The 20,134-nt window shown below is 43.7% G+C and overlaps 2 protein-coding genes across 7 annotated transcripts in view; both read right to left on the minus strand.

Moving 5' to 3' along the window:
• The window catches only part of CCR6 (C-C motif chemokine receptor 6), a 54,615-nt gene extending 50,010 nt beyond the window's left edge, over positions 1-4,605 (minus strand). Inside the window, exon 1 of the mRNA XM_036926488.2 lies at positions 1,405-4,605. The gene's annotated coding sequence lies outside the window, so the exon portion shown is untranslated. The remainder of the gene's footprint in view (positions 1-1,404) is intronic.
• Positions 4,606-4,760: 155 nt separating this feature from the next.
• CEP43 (centrosomal protein 43) overlaps positions 4,761-20,134 on the minus strand; it is a 29,447-nt gene continuing 14,073 nt past the window's right edge. For 2 of the 6 annotated variants that reach the window (XM_036926483.2, XM_036926482.2), the window contains 6 exons: positions 15,391-15,617; positions 14,788-14,900; positions 13,421-13,489; positions 9,040-9,079; positions 8,080-8,173; positions 4,761-6,830 (listed from right to left, as the gene is read on the minus strand). In XM_036926483.2, the coding sequence (XP_036782378.2) occupies positions 6,756-6,830; positions 8,080-8,173; positions 9,040-9,079; positions 13,421-13,489; positions 14,788-14,900; positions 15,391-15,617 (618 nt within the window). In that variant the 3' untranslated portion in view covers positions 4,761-6,755. Of the gene's footprint in view, positions 6,831-6,855; positions 7,039-8,079; positions 8,174-9,039; positions 9,080-12,705; positions 12,810-13,420; positions 13,490-14,787; positions 14,901-15,390; positions 15,618-20,134 lie in introns of those variants that run through there. The other 4 variants (XR_005032871.2, XM_057490286.1, XM_057490283.1 and 1 more) reach the window with 4 other exon arrangements.

The raw sequence follows: 20,134 nt of genomic DNA on the forward strand, positions 1-20,134 counted from the left end.
GAAATGACAAGCCACAGACTGGGAGGAAATACTTGCGAAATACACATCTGATGAAGACTTGTATCCAAATATGTCCAGTCTTGTCACCCAGGGCCATTTCTATAAGGATTCACGGTGATTTCCTGCGATGGAAGTACCCTCTTGTGGTAAACGCTGAGTTCTAACCAGTACTTCCGGTCTCCTGCCCCCTCCCGGGACGGCCCTCAGTGCAGCGGGCGGCGCTGTTTGGGAGTGCGGCCAATGGGCTGCGAGGAAGGTTTGCGGGCGGAGGAGGAGGATACTGGAAGGTGCAGAGCTTTCCAGCAAAGGTCTGCAGGATCTGCAACTTTCATATTCCTAAGTTATTTGAGGCACAGGATCTGCTCGGATTTCAGACTCGTACATATTTCCAAGGACCAGTGCTACTTGGTGACAGACTTGAGCTGGTTTTCCATCCACACTGCTTTCCTGTCTGGAGGCCCCGCCGGTTGACATGGGCAGGGCCTTGTTCACTGGGCCTGAAGCCTGTAACACTGGGGAGAATCTTCTTTTAGAAAAGGGCTACAAATCACTTACACAAAATTAGCTATAAATGGAAATACCTGAAGAAACAAAATTCCCACAAATTATAAATTTTAAAAAACTTACAAATACCAAACATCACGAAATGTAGGAAAATCACACAACACTTTTATTAGCCAACAAGACATCAACACACCCTTCCTACATCACTTTAATGGTGTACTTTCTGATATCACCTCTTCATATCACAATGACTTTTTAAAAATATCTTTCTGTGAAGATAATTCTTCTCTGGAATGACTGATCAAAATGGTTTTTTAATTATTTATATATTTTATGAGTATCATCGATCTTTACAATTCACTTTTGGAAATAGGTAAGTTTTAGAATCACCAAATTTTGGAAACTTTTTTCAAGTTCAGTTTTCACATAGAAGTTTATGATTTATGGCATTTCAAATTTTCTTTCAGTGACTAGAAACATTTTAGAAATCATTCTCTTTTTATGACATTCAGCAGTTTTTCATTAATGTCTTCAACATATCTTACATTACACATTACAGCTTTACATTATCATTACCCATATTTTGTGTCAAATCAGAGAGGTATTTTTACACTTATAGGATGTACTCTTCATTGAATGGATCATCAAATAATACAAGGGCCTATTCATTTCTATTCAAAGTTTAACTCTCGCGTCGCCGAGTCCGGTGTGCCTGGGGAGGACCTGTCAGCGCCCGCCCCGCTCCTGCGCCCCGGCGTTGGGACCGAGCGCAGCGCGCCGTGGGGGCCCAAGCTTAACGTCCCTCGGCCGGCTGGCCTGGAGCGCACCGAGTTATTCTCTAATCCCAAACAATGCGTTCTGGGGTTAAAATCACAGTCAATGTGAATTGTGATGACATACCTCGGTGCTGGTAAGTTTCAGTGGTTTTCATTTCGTTAATGAGCTGCCAGTCTCCCCCACGTGGCGGTGGCGCGTCCTGAAGAGCAGCCCAGGTCCCGACAGCACTGAGAGGCCTAAGGGGACCGGCCAGGCCTGCCCCACCCGCTGGAGGCAGCCCGATAACGGGGAGGCGGGCTCCCAGGCCGAGGGGCGTCGGGACCAGGCCTTGGAGGGTGACAGAGGCTCCTCGGAAGCTGGGCCCCCTGAGGCCCTGCTGACCTTCCCACCTCCAGTAAAACTGTGACTGTTCCCTTTCGGTAAAAATGGTTGATACCCCCAAGTACTGTTTGCCAAGAATAATACTAAACGTTCCACAAGCATTATCTGCTTTCCACAACAGCCCTATGAGGTCATCAGTTATTTACTCCTCCTTCTACAGATGAACAAACTGACTGTTGATAGTAACTTGCCCAGCAGCTACTCGGGCAGGTTTCAAAACGCACCTGCCTTCGCTCTGCTGCACCGCCTCCTGCATGCCTGCTTCCTGCACGGCACCTCCCTGCTGGTAACACTTCCTTGTGCTGCATGATTCCAGTAATCCTGGGCAGACCCCTCAGCTCATCAGCTTCCCAAAGTTCAAAGATCATCTGACATTCTCCTGTCCCCACACAAGGTGCAAGTTTATTCTCTGCCCTGTTCCTAAGAGGCATGGCAGGCAGTGCACACACTCCAGCCGCCAGCACACAGTGCGGACACATGTCCCTGGTCCCTGTGGGCAGAGACCAGGATGCTGTGAGATGCGTGTGTGCTCATGGCACAGTACCTGGTGTCCGGCAAAACCTAAACAGTTGTCAAACACGTTGGAATATCGGTAACATTTCCCCCACGACAGGTGTGCAGACAGCAAAAGTGAGCAGGTGACGAGTACCTGTACACTGAGGGAAGAGGACATTTATACCCTCTCACCTGGGCCTTGGGGAGACTACACACGGCCCAGGTATGCATGAGATGGGAAGCGAGGGGGGCACAGGCAGAGGCAGGGGGTGTGTCCCAGGCAAAAGCAACCACGTGGCAACAAGCCATGACCATGCAGTTCAGTGCAGTTGGCACAGAATTGTACCAAGGTCAAAACCACACACCAATGTGGACTGAGAGAGCACAGGAACACTGAAGGCTTTAAATGAAAAGGGAACTTAGCAAAAATTTTCATTTCAGAAGAGCTACCAGTTTTACAAAACTAAAAATTATTTACAAACAAGTATGATTAAGATCTATATCCCATAATTTGGCAAATTATAAAACATGCCAAAATTGTTTTTAGCAACTACAGTTTTGAAAATTAAAGACTAATGGGAAAAATAACTTAATCATCAAATCTGAAGATTTCATAAATCGTCAAAAACCAACTCAAGTTAAAACAGCAGAAATGACCATCGTGTAAGCCACCATCTGGACGCCTCTGTCCTGTTGCCGCCACCTGCCTCTCTTCCTCCCAATGCACCTGAGACTGGCCCTGCCAAGCCCCCGCTGCTGGCCCTTTCTAACCCCCTGCCCTCTCCTCCGTTTCTCAGGAAGCAGGTCTGTGTGAAGAAGGCAGACCTTACCCAGCTTAACTGTCCCGCCTGCAGGCGCCACCAGGAAAGGCGTGGCCAGCTTTGCCAAGGCAGGGAGGATTCACAGGTCACCTTCACCAGGGACAGCAAGCCCTGTAGGGGCAGAGTAAGCCCGATAACACGCAAGATCCAGGCCCACCTAACCTCGCTTTGGGATTCACTTCCTACTGACAGGAAGTTTCCTTTCTTATTAGCACAGATATGCTAGGTTCAAAAATCCTCTTCTAACTGTAGTTGTGGCTAACTTCTAGCCAATCCCACACAGGCAATTTCACTCTTTCCTTTTAGGTAATCTTGGAAGTCTTCTTATGTTAGGAATGCCGTTTTACAGGATATATGCACCCAGGAGCCCCTGCGCCCATGCACATCCTTGCCAGTGTCTGCCCGTTTGCCCCGGGGACTTGTCCAAGGGCACATGGATGCTAGTCCTCAACGGATCCTCAGCCCACACCTCACCTCAAGGCTATTCAGTCTTCATCTTTGCCTTTTTACTAAACACAGAGTTCTTTACCGCTAAGGTTACTAAATTTTTTTGAGTTATCTGATCACTTCTACTGAACTTAGACCAATGATTTTTTTAACTGAAAATCATTTTGATTGTACCTTTTCCATAGCAGCCTCTTTTAAGTAAAAGTTATCTCAAATCTCAAGCAGTGTAATCAGGTTTTTCTTTTTAAACTATCTTGGTGTCTGAATTAGGTTTCCTCTGAGATAACCAGCTGTTTATACCATGCTGTTCACTTTCCTGACAGCTCAGGGCTTGTTTGCTCTGAAAGTTGCACGAGTGAGTCATAAATGTTGCTGCCCTTATTTTCTCTGCCCATTTCACCAACTATGCCCCTTCCTAGAATGGAGGCTGGCAGGGCAGACCATGTCAAGAGGGCAGGGGTGGGCAGAGCACAGGTGGGGATCAGGCGGCTTTGCTCTGCCTCCCTGGGGCTCAGCTTTCGCCAGGACAGTCGCCATTCCAGCTCTCCTTCCTCACATGTCCAGCAGGGTCATCTGTCCAGCTACTCAAGTCCTGCTCTGCTTCCCTCCTGTGCCAACATAGCCCCAGGCAGAACGACTGTCCATTTCCATCAAGAGCACTGTTCCAGCTAGTCTTGGTGCAGAAGGGGCAGAGAGCCAGGGACCAGCTGTCCAATGACAGCCTTTATGGAACCAGGAGCACAATTCTCCCCGGTGAGGTTGGAGCCTCTCCAGGTTTGGTCAGGACAGCTGTTGCCACACAGCTGTGTGGTAGTGTTCTTGGGAGGCAGCTGCCCAGCCAGAAACTACATTTCCCAGGCCTCCTTGCCAGTGCTCAGAGCCAGTTCATGGAGTCTTCCTGAGCACATACATGGACCAAATGCTGTTCTAGGTACCAAGGATGCACAGTGGCTGGAAACATCCTGGCTGTAATGGAGCTTATGGACAGTCAACAGGCCCATTTCAGTGATGAGTAAAACACATGGGGTGGAGGTGACAGAGAGTCAGGGTGGGAGGGAAAACAGGAACTCCTGGGGCTGGAGCTTCTCGGAAAACAAGACAAAACAAGCTGGCTGGACAAGTTCTGGGAGAGGGTGATGCAGACATCAGGAGGCAAGTGTGGCCATCCCAAGACAGAGCCAACATCAACGGGGAGGTGGCCAGGCCCACATGCTGGGGCCTGGTGGGTGGGGGGGATGGTGGAGGCAGGCTCTGTGACAGGGACAAGAGCATCACCCACACAGCAGCACTTGGTCCTTGTCACACACTGTGCAATATAAAGGCTGTGAGACAGGCTCCACAGGTAAGAGTAAAGCCTTTATTCCCTTTGGGTTACCATCAGTGAGACTAAGCACATGTCGACTCCTCTGTGAAACACAGGTTTACCATAAAGATGTTCTCCATGGGTTAATACTTCAGTATGTATTTCTTAACAAAAAGAAAGCACTAAACACATTAAAAAATCTAAGCAAAAAACACATGTAGAAATAATACTTTTTCATCACTTAAGTTATTTAAAATTTTCCAATCATATGTATGTAGTGCTAATGACAAAGGAAGTCTCATGTTTGGCACTCTTCTCCCCATCTTCCCAGACATTATCAAAAGGTCAGAGTCTCTGGATAACAAAAATGACAAGTTTCAAATGCTACTGTTCAAGTTCCCACAAGTTTAAAAAGCCACCTCTTGTTATACTTTCAAACCATATCATTGGAATCTAGCTATCCAATAATATAAATAATAAATCACATATTCATTGGACCCCAGAGGGCCAGAACTCTAATGCTTTATAGAAAGTGACTGTTTATAGACAAGACATCTAAGTGCATTTTCTAACAAGCATACGGGGGACTTTTAGCAACTGATTTCATATTCACACAATGCTATTTACACACATAAAACATGAAAAACTCAACTGAGATCACAGCCTACAAATCAAGGGCAGACAAACAGCTGCTTCCAGACTTTCTCACCCTTTTTTTGTCTTACGTTCTCTTAGTGTTTTTGGCTCCATTTCACTTAAATTTTACAAAATCAGACTCTAACGTTATATAATCTTAATGCTTACATTATCATTTCCCTTTACATATGAGGGCCCAGCAAATACTTTTCTAATACTTGGGCTGATACAAAATGAAAAAATGGCATTACACAAACCAGGAAGTCTGCTCACTTAATGAGACCAAGAATTAAGTCTAATTTGCACCTTTTATTAATAATGGTAACTGTTCATAAGAAGCCATAAACTAACTAAAATTTTAAAGTACAACACTTCACATACAAGCAGTTTATGTTCACAGGCGCATACACGCATCACTCCAAAACCCACGATGCCTCAGCAACACGTCAGTAGCCACAGAAACAGCTTCACGCGGATACAAGGGGAAGGAGACTGTGAAGCCCTGCTCCGGGCTCACCTGAAAGAGTGGCCACAGAATCACATACAGTGCATAGCTTGTCCAACTGTGTATGGTCTTAGGGCATTACTACTGTTATAGTTCAATTTGGATTTTAGTATCATCAACTTACAGATCTGAAATAAGAGTACTGCTTAATGGTTCCAGATGGGTTTCAGTGTTTAGAATGTTTTGAGGTAGCTTTACAATAACTATGGTGAAGAGAACCTGCGACCAGCGCCTCTCACAAGGTCAAAGGGGCAGGCAGCCCCAAATACTGCCACTAACAACTTGGTGAATTAAGTCACAACCACCTCAAGATTTCATTAAAACAAGCAAAATGACAGCATGCACAAGAGTAGTTTAATATAACCTTAATGGTCTAACAAGCCTTCCAAATGGAAGGAAATACAAAATAAAATTGACATCAAATGTGATTTACAGTAATAGGTGTCAGCACTACAAATGCACCCAGTCATTTGCAGACTCTCTGCAGAACCACCTGGTATCAAATGCACTGTGACTCTGGATGACTAAAACCACGCGCGCACACACAGCTGTGTGAACCTCCAGCTTTACTCACCCTTTCCATGATACTCCTAACACTGGTGCCACCCTGGGTAATGAATCTGATCACAGACAATCAATTTCCATAGAAAAATGTGTAACTGAACCAAATTAAGAATATTAAATCTCCCACACATGGGCTCAAGTAGGAAGTACTTTGTTTAGTATGACAAAAAGTTAATTTTTTAAAAATCTGCAGTCTTTCTGAAACATGAGGCACCAACAGGGAGCAGACATTCCAGCAAAGAGTGATTGTCTGGAAAAAAAAAAAAGGAACCAATTACAGTCCTTTGTCCTGTATTGATTAGGGCACTTCCTTCTTTCCTGTCTAAGCAACGTCTTCCAGGTAATCTGCCACGTCGCTGAGCTGGGACATGGTCAGGTCCTGCGTCAGGTCAGCAAGCTTTGTTGTTCAAAAGAAAGCAAAGAATTGGTGTCAAAATATAGCTGGCATCATAGGTAATTTGTGAAACACAGAGCTACAATTTAAATATTATCTTATACTCTGACTGCTTCATGTTAAATACTGACCTGTTTCCTCTACCGTTCCCTTTCTTCCTCCTATTGTGATATTTGTGATAACACCAGAAGGCTGAGCTAACAGCTGATTTCTACATTAACAAGAAAATTTTTATTTTTAATTATCCTTCTGCAGTTCTTTAGGTAAGTTTAAAGCAACATTTTTAAGCCTCTTAAGGATGACATTAGGGGAAAAGGTAAGAGAAAGACAAATTATTGTAAGCCTATATGTGTGTCAGGAATTAGAAGAGCTTTTTACATATTATCACTTAACCTTCAAACCACCACATGAGGTAGGCGTTAGCACCCCCATCTCACCAAAAACCAAACTGAGGCTCAAAGGGTAAAGCCTGCCTAAGAACACACTGCACACGGGGCAACACCCCCCCTGCCCCGGTCTGCTGGCTCAGACTGTGCCGCCTCTTTCAGAGGCCTTCACCCTGTGGTGACCACGGAGAACCTCCTGCACCTGGAGAAGCCCTCTTCCTGGAAACCCACACCTGAGAGGCAGACTCACCTGGGCCGGGGTCCCGCTCCGTGGGCACCAGCAGGTGATCCTCAGGTGCTCCCTCACCTCTCCCATGGGACACACATGTCAGTGCTCTGCTAGCCGCCCAAGGTCAAAGGTGCATCTCCAGCATGGACTCCTACTCTTATACTGCCCCCGGTGCACCGTGTTGTCTGGGAGGGGCGCCAGCACCGGCCTGACCTGCCTGCTCAGGCCTCACAACACAGCGCTCCAGCCTGCTCGTCCCCTGCACAGCCGTGGTGCTCATCTTTGCACCAACGGTCCACGCTGACCCCTCTGAACATAACCTCTTGCCTGTACCGTCCATACCACTGAGCTGGTTGATTCTGACTCTACTGTGGTCCATGTAACCACAGCAACTGGCACCCTAGTAACTATCATATGCTGACATTTCAAAAGCACTCAGTTACCAAAGTAGATGACGGTCAAAAATAATCTTACATATTCATTAAGACATTCTTTTTAGAAGTGGACCAGGTAACCGTCACGAACTTTTCACAATTTTCAACTGTTTTGTCCTAATCTGTGTAAAATTGTGAAGCTTCAGAGAAAATCCAGACAAGCAGGCACAAATAGAAATCTGTGGGAAATGCGCAGCACCTACTTTATCACTGGTGTTGATGTCATCTATCTCCACAGAGAGATCTTCAATCTCTTCACCAATGCTTAGCTCACTTTTTTCTGAGCGATGGCTGGTACTAATTTAAGATGAAAAAAAAAAAAAGAAAAACAAGCACTCTTATTATGAACATTTTGAGAGTAACTACAATTCCTCAATTTATCAGATATTGAATCCTTTAAATATTAATATTAAATATTATTAATTTCATATATATTATCTCACTTGACCCTTAAAATAACTTCACCCAGGCAGCAGCAGAAAGAGCTGCTGAATGATGGTGGTGGTGGCCACGAGGGCAAGAAAGCAGCAAACCCAGATTTTTAAAACCATCAGCAACATCCTCTCTCTCTCAAAAAACTGTACAATAAATTATGCTATTAAAAAATAAGAATGAATTCCCAACTGGAAAGAAAAAAACCTGTCAATTATATAAAATTCTCAGACTCTAATTCAAAATTTCTAAATATATCCACAACAAATACTACTTTCAAATTATCAGCCAACTCATAGATTATCTTTATGTATATAAAAAAGTTACCTGAAACAAACTATTAAGGAATGTCACCCGAATCAGAAAAATAATTTAAGAGGACAATTTTTCTGAGTTGAATGTAGACAACTGCCACCATGTGAGGGACGGAGGAGCAGCACCTGGGACCCAGCGACCCAACAGCTCCTACGTGGCTGGGTCAGCCCGTCAGTGCCATGTTTTGATCTTAATCTTACAAGCTTCCCGAACATAACAGCAACGTCCCTATTCTAATGTAAAGTCAAAAAGACACACTTCAAAGTCCATGGTGTAATTTTGGATGAACTATCTTTTATTCACCTTCAATCAATATGAGAATCAAATAAACTAAAATAAGCACCAGCGTAATTCATACTTGCCTTGTTCATAAATGTTTACAATGTATACATTTGTAGCCCAACTATTTTCCTTACCTATTAAAATCATCAGCATAGTCATCATCTTCTCCAGTCCCTAGTAAGTTTAAGATATATATATTACATTTGCACAAACACATTTCACAATTTATCTACAGTTAAACACACTTCAAAAAAACCTACATTACTGAATTATATTGTATCTTTAAAGAGTGTCAGAGATCAGAGACTTCTTTTTTACCATATATAATATCAAAGTGAATGACAAAGTAAACTACCTAAAAATTAATATATCATAAAATATTCATATTTAGTCTTTTATTCCAAATGCTCAAAAGCTTAGGCATATTATATGTTTATCTTTATAATATCACTTGACATTAAAAGCAAATATTTGATGTAATGGGATACAGCAAAAGTAAGTTATCATCAAGCCCTCGTTACCTTTTTTGAACTACTGAGACTTCTCAACTTAATACAGTATATAAAATTCAGAACTGATCCCAAGGTGTGAAGAGGTGCACACACAGCCAGAGGGCAGCCCCGGCCAGGCCAAGCACCCCCAAAGAGCTCTGCGGCTGCTGGAGAGGGAGGTCCCCTCCCTTGGCCGTTTCCTCGGCTCTGAAGCGTGGCCCCACAAACACCGAAGCCAGGATTGGTGTTAAGGACACGTGCACAGGAGGGGCTCGGCACACTCCCTGGCGTGCAGGAAGCCCTTCATACAAGGTGGTGTCCCAAGGACAGGGCGACCGTTAAAGAGTGGGTGGCCAAGTGTACATGAGGCCTCAGCAGAGGGTGTGCCTGAGTCCCCTCTGTGTCTCCTGAGGAACGTTTGAGGAACCAGGTCGTGAACCTCCAGGTAAGGACTTCAGGGGCCCAGGAGAGCCGTCTCATACTGTGCATGACCGGCCTGTGGAAGACACACTGGGAAAAGGGAAGATGCAGAGCAGGAGAAGAGGTCCGGCTCAGCAGCACACGGTTCTGAGACACTGCTGGTGTGGACAGTCCTTCCAAGCTCCAGACAGGCTCTCTCTGCAACAGGGGCATGGCTGAGGGGATTCAAGTTCCGGACAGGCAGTAGCACACACGATTCTCTCTGATAAGCCTCCCTGATTAACAAAGCATTAATTGTTAATGTATTAATTTACATTAACTGTTAATGCATTCAAATAAGTGGCTATGAGCCCCCAAGGTAAGGCGGCCTCCCTGACCTCTAGCTAGAGGGACTGACCCTCCAGCGAGAGGAAAGGGGAGGCCAGTCTGAAGCCAGACATGGTTCACAAGGCTCACGGGGGCTCTCTGAGGTGACAGCTGAGTTGAAGCCTAAAGAAGGTACCAGATATACAAATTATCAGGATCCCATGAGGAAGAAAACACGTGCAAAGACTGAGACAGGGGAGGGTGTGGTGGTTTAAAGAGTGAGGAAGCCAGTATAACCAGAGAAAATGAATCTGGGGGCAGGGTGGGGAGAGCAGGGCTGGCAGAGGCCATGCAGGGCCTTCAGCATGAATGCAGAGGGGACCGGGGCTGGGGGAGGGTGGGGGGGCAGAAATAGTGAAGGGTAATGGGTTTCTGTCTTCCACCAACATGCCAACTACTGCAGCAGAACCGTACTGGGCGGTGCTGGGCAGGAAGGAAAGGAAGGGGACAGACAGCTACCATGGGGTCCGGGCCAGAGATAACTGAGGGCCAAGCGTCCTACAGCATAAATAGACAGACAGACAACCCATATGGGACAGGGAGGAGAGAGCGCTGGAAAAATGGAGAACACGTAGATCCTGGCCAAGGACCCCCAGCCTGTTGTCAGCAGTCCCCAGTAAGCAGGGCATGGGCATGGGGACTCCAGGCTTGCCCTCACCCCACTACACAGCTGAGCTCCAGCCACAGCCTGCGTGCCACACAGCTTCCAACATAAGGGGGGTGTACACAGGTTAGGGGAGACACAAAGTTAGGGGTATACACAGGCTGGGGGTGCACACAAGGTTGGGAGTATACAGTGCCTGAAGGAAAGCAGAACTGTCAAGCAAAGTTCAGGGGAGAAAGATGGAGAAAGCTTCTGATTAAACCAATCAGTGCAGGTGGCTGGTGTGCAAGGCCCAAGAGGAGCCACGGCAGCAGCGACTCCTAAGGCTGGGAGGCGGCCTCCAAGTCCGGTCACAGCACTCCAGGTAGACCAAGTGCAGACTTGGGGAAGCTGGACTGAGAGTCAACTGATGCCCCCATCTTCTGCATCTGCAGCCAGTTACAAATTATTTACTGAATAACATGCTCGAACACATTCAAGTCTGATGTCTTCGTTCTATATATAACTATGTAACTATGTATATAAACTTGACCCACAGGCCAAATCCAGTCGACAACCTGCTTTTGTATGGCCTGCAAGAATGGCTTTTACATTTTTTTGAGGATTACAAAAAAACACAAAGAATATGCGACAGAGACCACATGTGACCCACAGAGCCTAAAACATACACACCGACTCAACCCTTCACAGAAAGTACTGCCCAGTCATGCTCCAAACACACAAAGTGCCTGTGAACATGGGAGCCTGTAACTAATATTTGTCCACCAAACTGAAGGAAGTGTACTATAAAGTTTTACTTTTGAATTATTGCTTTAGAACACAGAATTTATTTTTCCATTGATACTTAAACAATGGCTAAATAATGTGTAGGTAAGAGAACACAGCAATTAGAGCTCTTTGTTGTATCAGGATTCTAAGTGGTATGATCTTAGGCAAATAACTTAATCCTAGGTTCTTCACCTGTAAAAATAAAGATAATAATAAAACCTACCTCACAGGGTGAGAACTAAATAAAACTGTTTTCTGGTACAGTGCCAGGCACACATCACTAATATTATTCTCCTAGTCTATTAGCACTGATGTCACTTAGAACACCAAGAATACTGTATACACAGAATGAAAAGAAAACGATACTGTTATAATACCATTAAACAAAACTACAAACAGATGCTTATTTATACTGAACCCTAGTGGCTGGCCATGTGACCACACATTCAGCTAGAGAACTGGTAAGTCACACGTGAGTGGCTCCAAAAGCCCCAGCCCGGGTGGCCCAGAGTCCCCCACACAGGGTGGGGGGAAGTCGCAGGACCCCCTCCCTCAGAAGGAGGAGTCTCAGTACCTGTTCCTCAAATATGGCCTGGGAACCCCCTTGCTTTGACAAAGAGCCGGGTCATCAAAGAAACTAGATGGCAGCCAATGGACTGAATACTACAAAGGTGAGACACAAACAGAAGCCAGGACAGGGCAGGAGGGGCAGCGCCAGGTGTGGAGCTTGGCGCAAAGTCTCTGGTGGTAGCTCTTCGCTGAAGCAGGGTGTGGGGCAAAAACCTGGGAGCAGACTTCACATCGGGGTGTGCAGAAGAATGTCTGACTGCAAGTGCCACCCCACCCAGCAGGGGAGAAGGAAGGGAAGAGGGAGCAGGCCCACCTGACCACAGACTCAGCAGCTGCCACGAGGCCAGGGCACTGCTGACCAGAATCCGGCACTCAGGGAACAACTACTCTGCTGCACACGGAGAAACAAAGTAACGTATAAAGGAAGCTGACATTTATTAGGCACCCACCATGCCAGGCACTGTACTTCTATTTATGTCTGGCACATATTTAGGTTTTATCTACTTTTAACACGAGGTAGATGTCAGTAGTTCCACTTAACGGATGAGGAAATAGCTTCGTTTACCTACTACCTTACCCACCTGTTAGTGCCACATCTGGGATTTTACTTTATCTATCCACTTCCAAACTCAAGTTCTTTCCACTCTCTGAAATGTTTCTCTTAAGGTATGTCTATCACACCGGCCTGCAGTTTGGCACAGAGAAAACCAGGTGAGAACCATGCTCTGCATAAGCGGCCCAGGGCTCTTTATATTCACACTGAGGTCCTTTCTTCTGTAGGAATCAATCTACCGAAAGAACTGAACACAACAGCGCACACTTCTTCTGGTTACAAGCCTCTCTCCTCCATTATACCAGTTCCCCAGGGCCTGGACCACACAGTCCCAGCACCCGAAGAAGTAACTGCCTTTGTACAAACTGTCCTCTCAGTCTCACTGAAAGCTCTTCCCTGGCCCTTACCCTTCAAGTCTTGGCAGAGGAGTCACTTCCAAGGAGAGGCCTTTCTGGGATGCCGAGGCCGGGCCCAGCCTACTGCCCACTTTCACACAATGTGTACTGACTCCTTTAACAGGCACAGAATCTCTGGGTACCTGCTTAATGCCGACCTTCCCTACGAGAGCTGAACTCCACAGGATAGTCTGCCAAGCTGCTACTATATCCCCGCTGGATGCACAAAGCCATCCAAACATCTTCTGCTCACGAGGTGCCCCTGTGAGTGACTAAGTCACCTCAGTTATTTCATCCTAAGAAATAATTACCTTCAAGCAGTCAACACTAAAATGGGAATCTAGTTACCTAGTCCAAATGATCCAGTTTTACCACTGACCAACTTGAGATCTTTCAAAGCTGTGTTCCCCCTTTTACCTGTGAAGGAAAAATATTCACATTAAATTGACTTTTAGAATACAATAGTCTCTAAACCATGTCTTTATTTTCAATATAGAGTTTTTTATGAAACATAATAACGAAAACCTAAGAAAATTTATCAACTGTTGTTTTCATTGTGCAATATACCCCTTTTTAACCACACATACTACTACCCTTCACTGTAACGTGGCCGTCAAAATACTTTTTTGCTGAACTATCAGTTATCACCTTCCATAAGCAGCCCCACTAGGGATGAGTTCATGGACTACAGCTAATTATTCTCAGTTGTATTTATTTATTTATTTATTTATTTGCTCGCTCACTACTGCATTTATCACATTCAATTCCTCACTGCCTTCCTTTTCTCAGTCCTGGCTTTCTAAGTCATTCTTCTCCGACCAGTGTTGAGACTGACATGCTCATGACACTCTGGGTCCCTTTACTGAAGGTAACAATAACCACGGGAAACAAGTGGGAAGCAGACGTGGCCACATTCACAGAACGCGGCTAGTTCACTAGATGGCAAAAGGAGTCCCAAAGCTCTGTGTGTGTCTTAGGAAATCCCACCATTGTATCATGTCACTCAAAAGGTTAGTAAGTACTGCAAAATTACGCAAAATCACACTGCGATTTCCTATAAAGACCACTTTTAAGCAAACATTCTTAAAAGGCACATTTACGCTCTCTCTAAACACTGTCAATTAAATCCTTTATTTACTATAATCTAGTTTACGAAGTCCATCTGCACATTCACACGTGTAAAGCTATGCTTCTCAGGCCTTGGCCTCATCGCCATCTGTGTGCGGGGCAGGCGCAGGCAGGTAGCCAACAGCGTGTCTGTTAATCTCCACGTCCGCTGCATACACGGACGGCCGACCTGAGTCCCTGCGGCAGACACTTCAACATTCCTATGATGACCAGTGACCACAGAATCTATGGAACTAATTTTTAAAATTCACTGACCTTAAATCTTATGCAAGCCAATGTAAATACCCAGCAAAAGAGAGATGGTCTAAAAATCATGCATTATATAAAGCAGCTAAAAAGCCAATTTTCAAAAGTATTTTGATGGCACTGGCAGAGTACAAAATGATAGAATATGACCATATGAAAAAGAAGTAAAAACTGTTAATAAAATATTAACAGGAAATACCTCTGAGCGGTAAAATTATGAGCCATATTTTTCTGAAAAAAATAACACAGACATACTACTTAATTAATTAGAGAAAAAAATATCATCAGCATTTCAAGTCCACATCTTCAGCCAGAAAATCTAGGGGCTTTCAGGCACTCACTTTCAGAGTCTCTCAACGAGGGGGCTCCAGCAAGGGAGCTGAGTCCACCTTTTAAAGGGGGGGCGTCGGAGAGCGATGTCAGGCTTCCTACATGCTTACTAGGTTCACTTCTCCTAACAAGAAACAAGGGCACGGTTAAGGTGTACTCTTACATTCTGCCACTAAAACATAAGCAATTCAGTGTATTTTACCATGTATACAGTGGCTGGGAAATAAAGAAGAGACATTTCAGGAACTCAAACCATAAAGTCTGCAAGGCAGACTCAGATCACGTAAGTTCACGTAAGTTCTCAATGAGAAATCAGCTCACCCCTCTCTAGAACTGTTTGATATGCTGCAAATTAAATCTTCAGTGTGTGATTTTACCAACAGCCCCACCCATCACCCAGCACGTGACAAGACACTCAGTACATAACCACCTACTGCAGTCATTAATTTCTAGGTTTTTTTTCAGAATTGTTTTACAACATAAAAGGTTTTTATGATACAAAATCAGACTCTTGAATTCAGTAATTATAGAAACTTATTTTTAAAATATAAAAATACTCAAAAATCACATTTTTAAGCCTCTAGTCTGATAACCCAAAAATACTGTTCACCCACCAGCCGTGAGTTTCTTCTGGTTTAGGAATGGGGTCGTCAAAGAAAGAATCCCCTTCCATATCATCTTCGTCTGTGCAAAGAGCAGCTTTGTCTGTGACATCCAGACTTTTGCTGCTTAAGAAAGATCCAATTTTCACCTCTTGGGCCATTAAGTGAAGACCACTTATGCTCTTTGCTTCCGATGAAGAGGTGCTTTTATCACTGTGACTCGCATCACTGCTGGCCCTCTAGGGGGAGGGGGAGAGAAAAGGTCTTCTCGGTGAGACGGAACTTTAGTAAGGTACCGCAGTGAAAAGAAGCCATGAGCATATGCAGGTCTGTGTGCGCACACATGCATGTGCAGGTATCACAACTGTGTGAGATGTGGAATAAGCCCATGGCCCGTCCGTTCACCCCAGCTTCAGAGCAGGGCTACTGTGGAAGGGGAAAATGTCAAAGAAAATATTCACACCATTTTCTTCTCCCTCCCTTAATGGAATTCTATTATAAGTATCCCATTTACAAACGAACTTTCCCATTTATAAACAACTTCCCCATTTCCTCTTAATATACACATCATTCTTCATAAATTATCTTAGTATGTTTTCGACTTGCAAGTAAGAGAAGGCATGACTAGTAAAGCAGAGGTTAGTTCGCAAAAATGAATCTACTGTTAAACTGTTCATCAGTAAAACAGCAGTTTTCCATCCAGTCTAAACACTACAGACACCAAGGTAGAAGATACCATCTTCACCATCTGCATTTCTAACATGAAGATTTGCTAGTTAAAAAACTGATCTCAATTCAGACTTCCAGAGTAACTCCCCAATCCACACCTCCCTTGAGTTCCGTGGACATGTGTCTCTATGTGTGTCTGCATTTTAAACCAACATGTAACATTCCCAAACATCACTCCTGTCCCACTACTCTGGTGATGCCAGCCCAGAAGTGACACTGCACCGTTTCAGTTGGCACTGACTGCCACACCCCCATGGCACCCATCCTTGGTCAGGTTTCTCTCTGCCCTTAGACATAGCTATGTCAACAATAAAAATAATTAGCTCAAAATAAGAGATTATGACAATAGCAGTAAAAGTAGCAACATTTATGGAAAAGCCTTCAAATGTATTCCACGTTATCTCCTTTTAATCTTCAAAATGCCCTTGGGTAGGGGCTAAGTCTGTTTTCCCCGCAGACATGAGAAAGGAGTCACACAGACATTTCAATCACTTGCCAGGGTCTCCAGGGATTAAGGGGTCAGGACCAATATGAAAGTCTGATTCCAGAGATCAGCTCTTAATTTACATCATGCTATTAGGTCCTATGAACTACAGTTTTTTGTGGGTTAAAAATGACAGTTTCCCAAGATTCAGCCTGCCATACTAACGAGAGCAGCACTGCAAGATGCCAGTGGTGCATGGAGACCACACTCTGCCACTAATCTTAACTAATGTTCCCAGGCATGAACTTCCTCAAGAATTGAACTAGAGCAGTACTTTCCAAATCAAATTTTTACCAGTAGTTAGGACAGGGGGATGTGTGGCTGAAACACATTAATGACTACTGAAGCAGGGTGGCAATAATATGGGTTAGAAATTACTCAGTAAGACACTTTTCATATGTACTGACAGAATACATGATAGTATATATTATGTATGTATTAGATATACATGTATATGTTTACACCAGAGGCCACAACTGGTTGACAGCAGGCAAGATATGTGCTATGCAATTTGTAGTCCCTTGTATAGACTGTACATAACATATGTTGTTAATGTAAGTTAATGATTGTAAAAAGACAGATCTAGAAAATACCAAATTATCAGCCTTTTAAACAACACAGAATACTTTCAAAGAAGCGGAAACTTAAAGAATTTCCGAACAACTTTCTTGGTTTCCCTGCTATCAAATACAGAAAAACACTGTCACTTATGTATTTTTTAATTAGATTCGCGTCCATTGTAACTCCTGACTTATAAATGTTTTAAAATTGATTTCTATCTTTCCAAAAGCATATGCACTTGGAAATAAATACCCTGAGTCTTGTGATATTTAAACACATTTACAAATATTATACTGGGATAATGACAGATTCTCTCCTTCAAAAGCCTACGAAAATTCAGAAGGCAACCAGCACGAGACAAACCGAAATGTAAATAAACAAGTAGCAACAGCACATGAAAGAAGGACCTTCCATTGAAGTCTTTCTTTCCTGTGGACTCACATCACCAACACAATTTAAGCCCACATAATGAACTATCTAAACTCAGCACATCCATGGTTTTTGACTGTTTTTAGCAGTACTCCTGCTACAGAAAGACTAGTTTCAGAAAGACAAGTTTCATGGAGAAGCACATTATGTTCAACACATGTTTTAAAAAATAATAATTAGCTTGTTTTAAACTATAGTTCTACTTGTGGAGTATAGCCAACCTTCATGACATTCACTATCCTTGGAGCTGCTCTCGAAATCAATTTCTAAACCACACAGGAATGTGTCATTACTTTGTACCTATGGCTACTTTTTTACCAAGAAGACTGGGTTACTAACAAATTCACTGAACTTAGTTCCAAATAACTTACACTATTAAAAAAAAATCCACATGAAGAGGTGACAAATTTATCGACACATTCTGCAAGTTAACACAGATGTACTACAAAACTTGAGAGTAATTTCCAAGGAGAAAGTCCAATCTTCTGAGCAAAAACAAATCAACTGATAATGTATATATACCCTGGGAACTGTTTAAAACACCTTTATCATGGCTTAAGACAAGTTTTTATTTTATATACATAAACTTCAGTTACTTGAATTTCTATCACCTAGAGTTCAGATGGTTAAGAATTCTTTAAAACAAAGAAGTGTGACAAAAAGAAAAAACATGACAATGCCTTCGAATTCACTCCCTAGACAACCTCACAGGCCCTAGCAGCTATCATGGAGTAAATGCATCTCGCAAAAAACTCCTATCTCTCAGCACCTCAGAGTGGGCTTTCATTCAAAAATAGGGTCATTAGAGATGCAACCAGTTCAGATGAGGTTCTGCTGAACGGAGGTTAGCGCCCTAACCCGGTGACACAAGACAGACCCAGCTGGGAAAACAGGCCAGGAGGCTCCATGCTGTCTATGAGCCGAGCGTGCCTGGGGCTGCTGGGAGCCAGCAGAGGCTGGAGCACCCACCTGGCCTACAGGCCCTGCACAGCCTCCAGTGGACCAAGCCTGCCCTCACCTTGACCTGGGACTTCCAGCCTCCAGAACCAGGAGACAATACATTTCTGTTGTTTTAAACCACCAAGTCTGTGGTGCTTTGTTATGGCAGCCCTAGGCACCAACAGAGATATTTATAATAAATACCTAAAACTTGTAATAATAAAGTTTTGTTGCTTCATAAAAACAAGAACTGACTGCACAGCATGATGGTGCCACTAAATGCCTTTGGACAGATCTCAAGACTAAACAGGCTTTATAGTAAATTAAAGTTGTAAGAAAGTTTTAGTGTATTTATTTTTCTACTAGCATATGTTTACACTCAACATTGCAATCATTTCTAGATTAACAGAAAATAGCATCACAAAGAAGTTTCACAGTGGAAATAACCAATTTTCTAGTAGCCAAAAACTGAATTATCACTAGAATATCTCAAAAACTTAGAAAAAACAATTTTGTTTTTCCAAATTAAAAGCTTAATCTGCACTGCTTATAAGAGAAACACATCAAAGCCAAAGAAACACACCAGTTTTGCAAAAGTATTCAAAATAATTAATTCAATATTAAATTCTCTTCCCACCTAACCCCTCCCAGTCTAAGACACTGATTAAAACAATCTATATAAACATGCTGTTTTAAATTCTTAATTATCTTTAACTATGTCTCATAGGCAGTTTTCCATCCATGACTTACTAACGAACTATGGAGAGAAGTAATTTTACTACAGGTGTAACATATTAGAAGTTTAGACACATATTTAGAAGTTTAATTCATTCACCTAGAGAGTAAACATTGTGGCATTTCACAAAACAAACATTTAAACCTCCCTTTCTAAAAACTCAGTTTGTCTCGAGAAACTCTATTCCTCTGCTCTACAAATACTCTCGTCTATAAATACTCTCCTCTTTCCAGCTCTGAAATCAAGAATTGAAGACGGCCCATGCCTGGCTACTGCATGCTCAGCCCCAGCTCAGGACTCAGCAGCCAGGGGGTGCCACGCTTTCCAGTCCCGGGCGGGGACAGCCAGAACGGCAGAGCTGGCCAGGCGGCACTGCTCGGAGCATGCTGTTCACCCTCAGGCCTTGCGCACTCAGGATGGGCTGGGGGTACACATGTGCCGAGGGAATGGTAATGGCTTATCTAGAAAACCCTAACTGAAAGAATGCAGAAACACCCCCCAAGCATAACATGTGGCCCCATCACTGCCCTAGATGAACATAAAGCTGGGTTCCAGCTTTATCCCAGGATTTTGAAAACAAGGAACAAATTAAGAAATGTCCTCCTTTAAGAACTTGAAGCAAAAATACCTCAATATACACTAGTTTTAAGACACCTGAAATCCAGTTGTAAAAAGAAAGGATGACCATGTGATGATTAAAAGCATTTTAGTCTAAATATTAAAAATGAAAAATATCTGTCTTACTCAGTTTTTCCAACTGAATGGTAAACCTAAGTCAGCAGAGCCAGAAGCCTGTGGCAATCTTTGGCATGAAGTGTTTTCCAGAGAACTAGCACCATGTGCGCTGCAACCAGATGGCTTACAATGAAATAGACTGT

Source organism: Manis pentadactyla, chromosome 12, assembly GCF_030020395.1.
Source record: "Manis pentadactyla isolate mManPen7 chromosome 12, mManPen7.hap1, whole genome shotgun sequence".
Taxonomy (NCBI): domain Eukaryota; kingdom Metazoa; phylum Chordata; class Mammalia; order Pholidota; family Manidae; genus Manis; species Manis pentadactyla.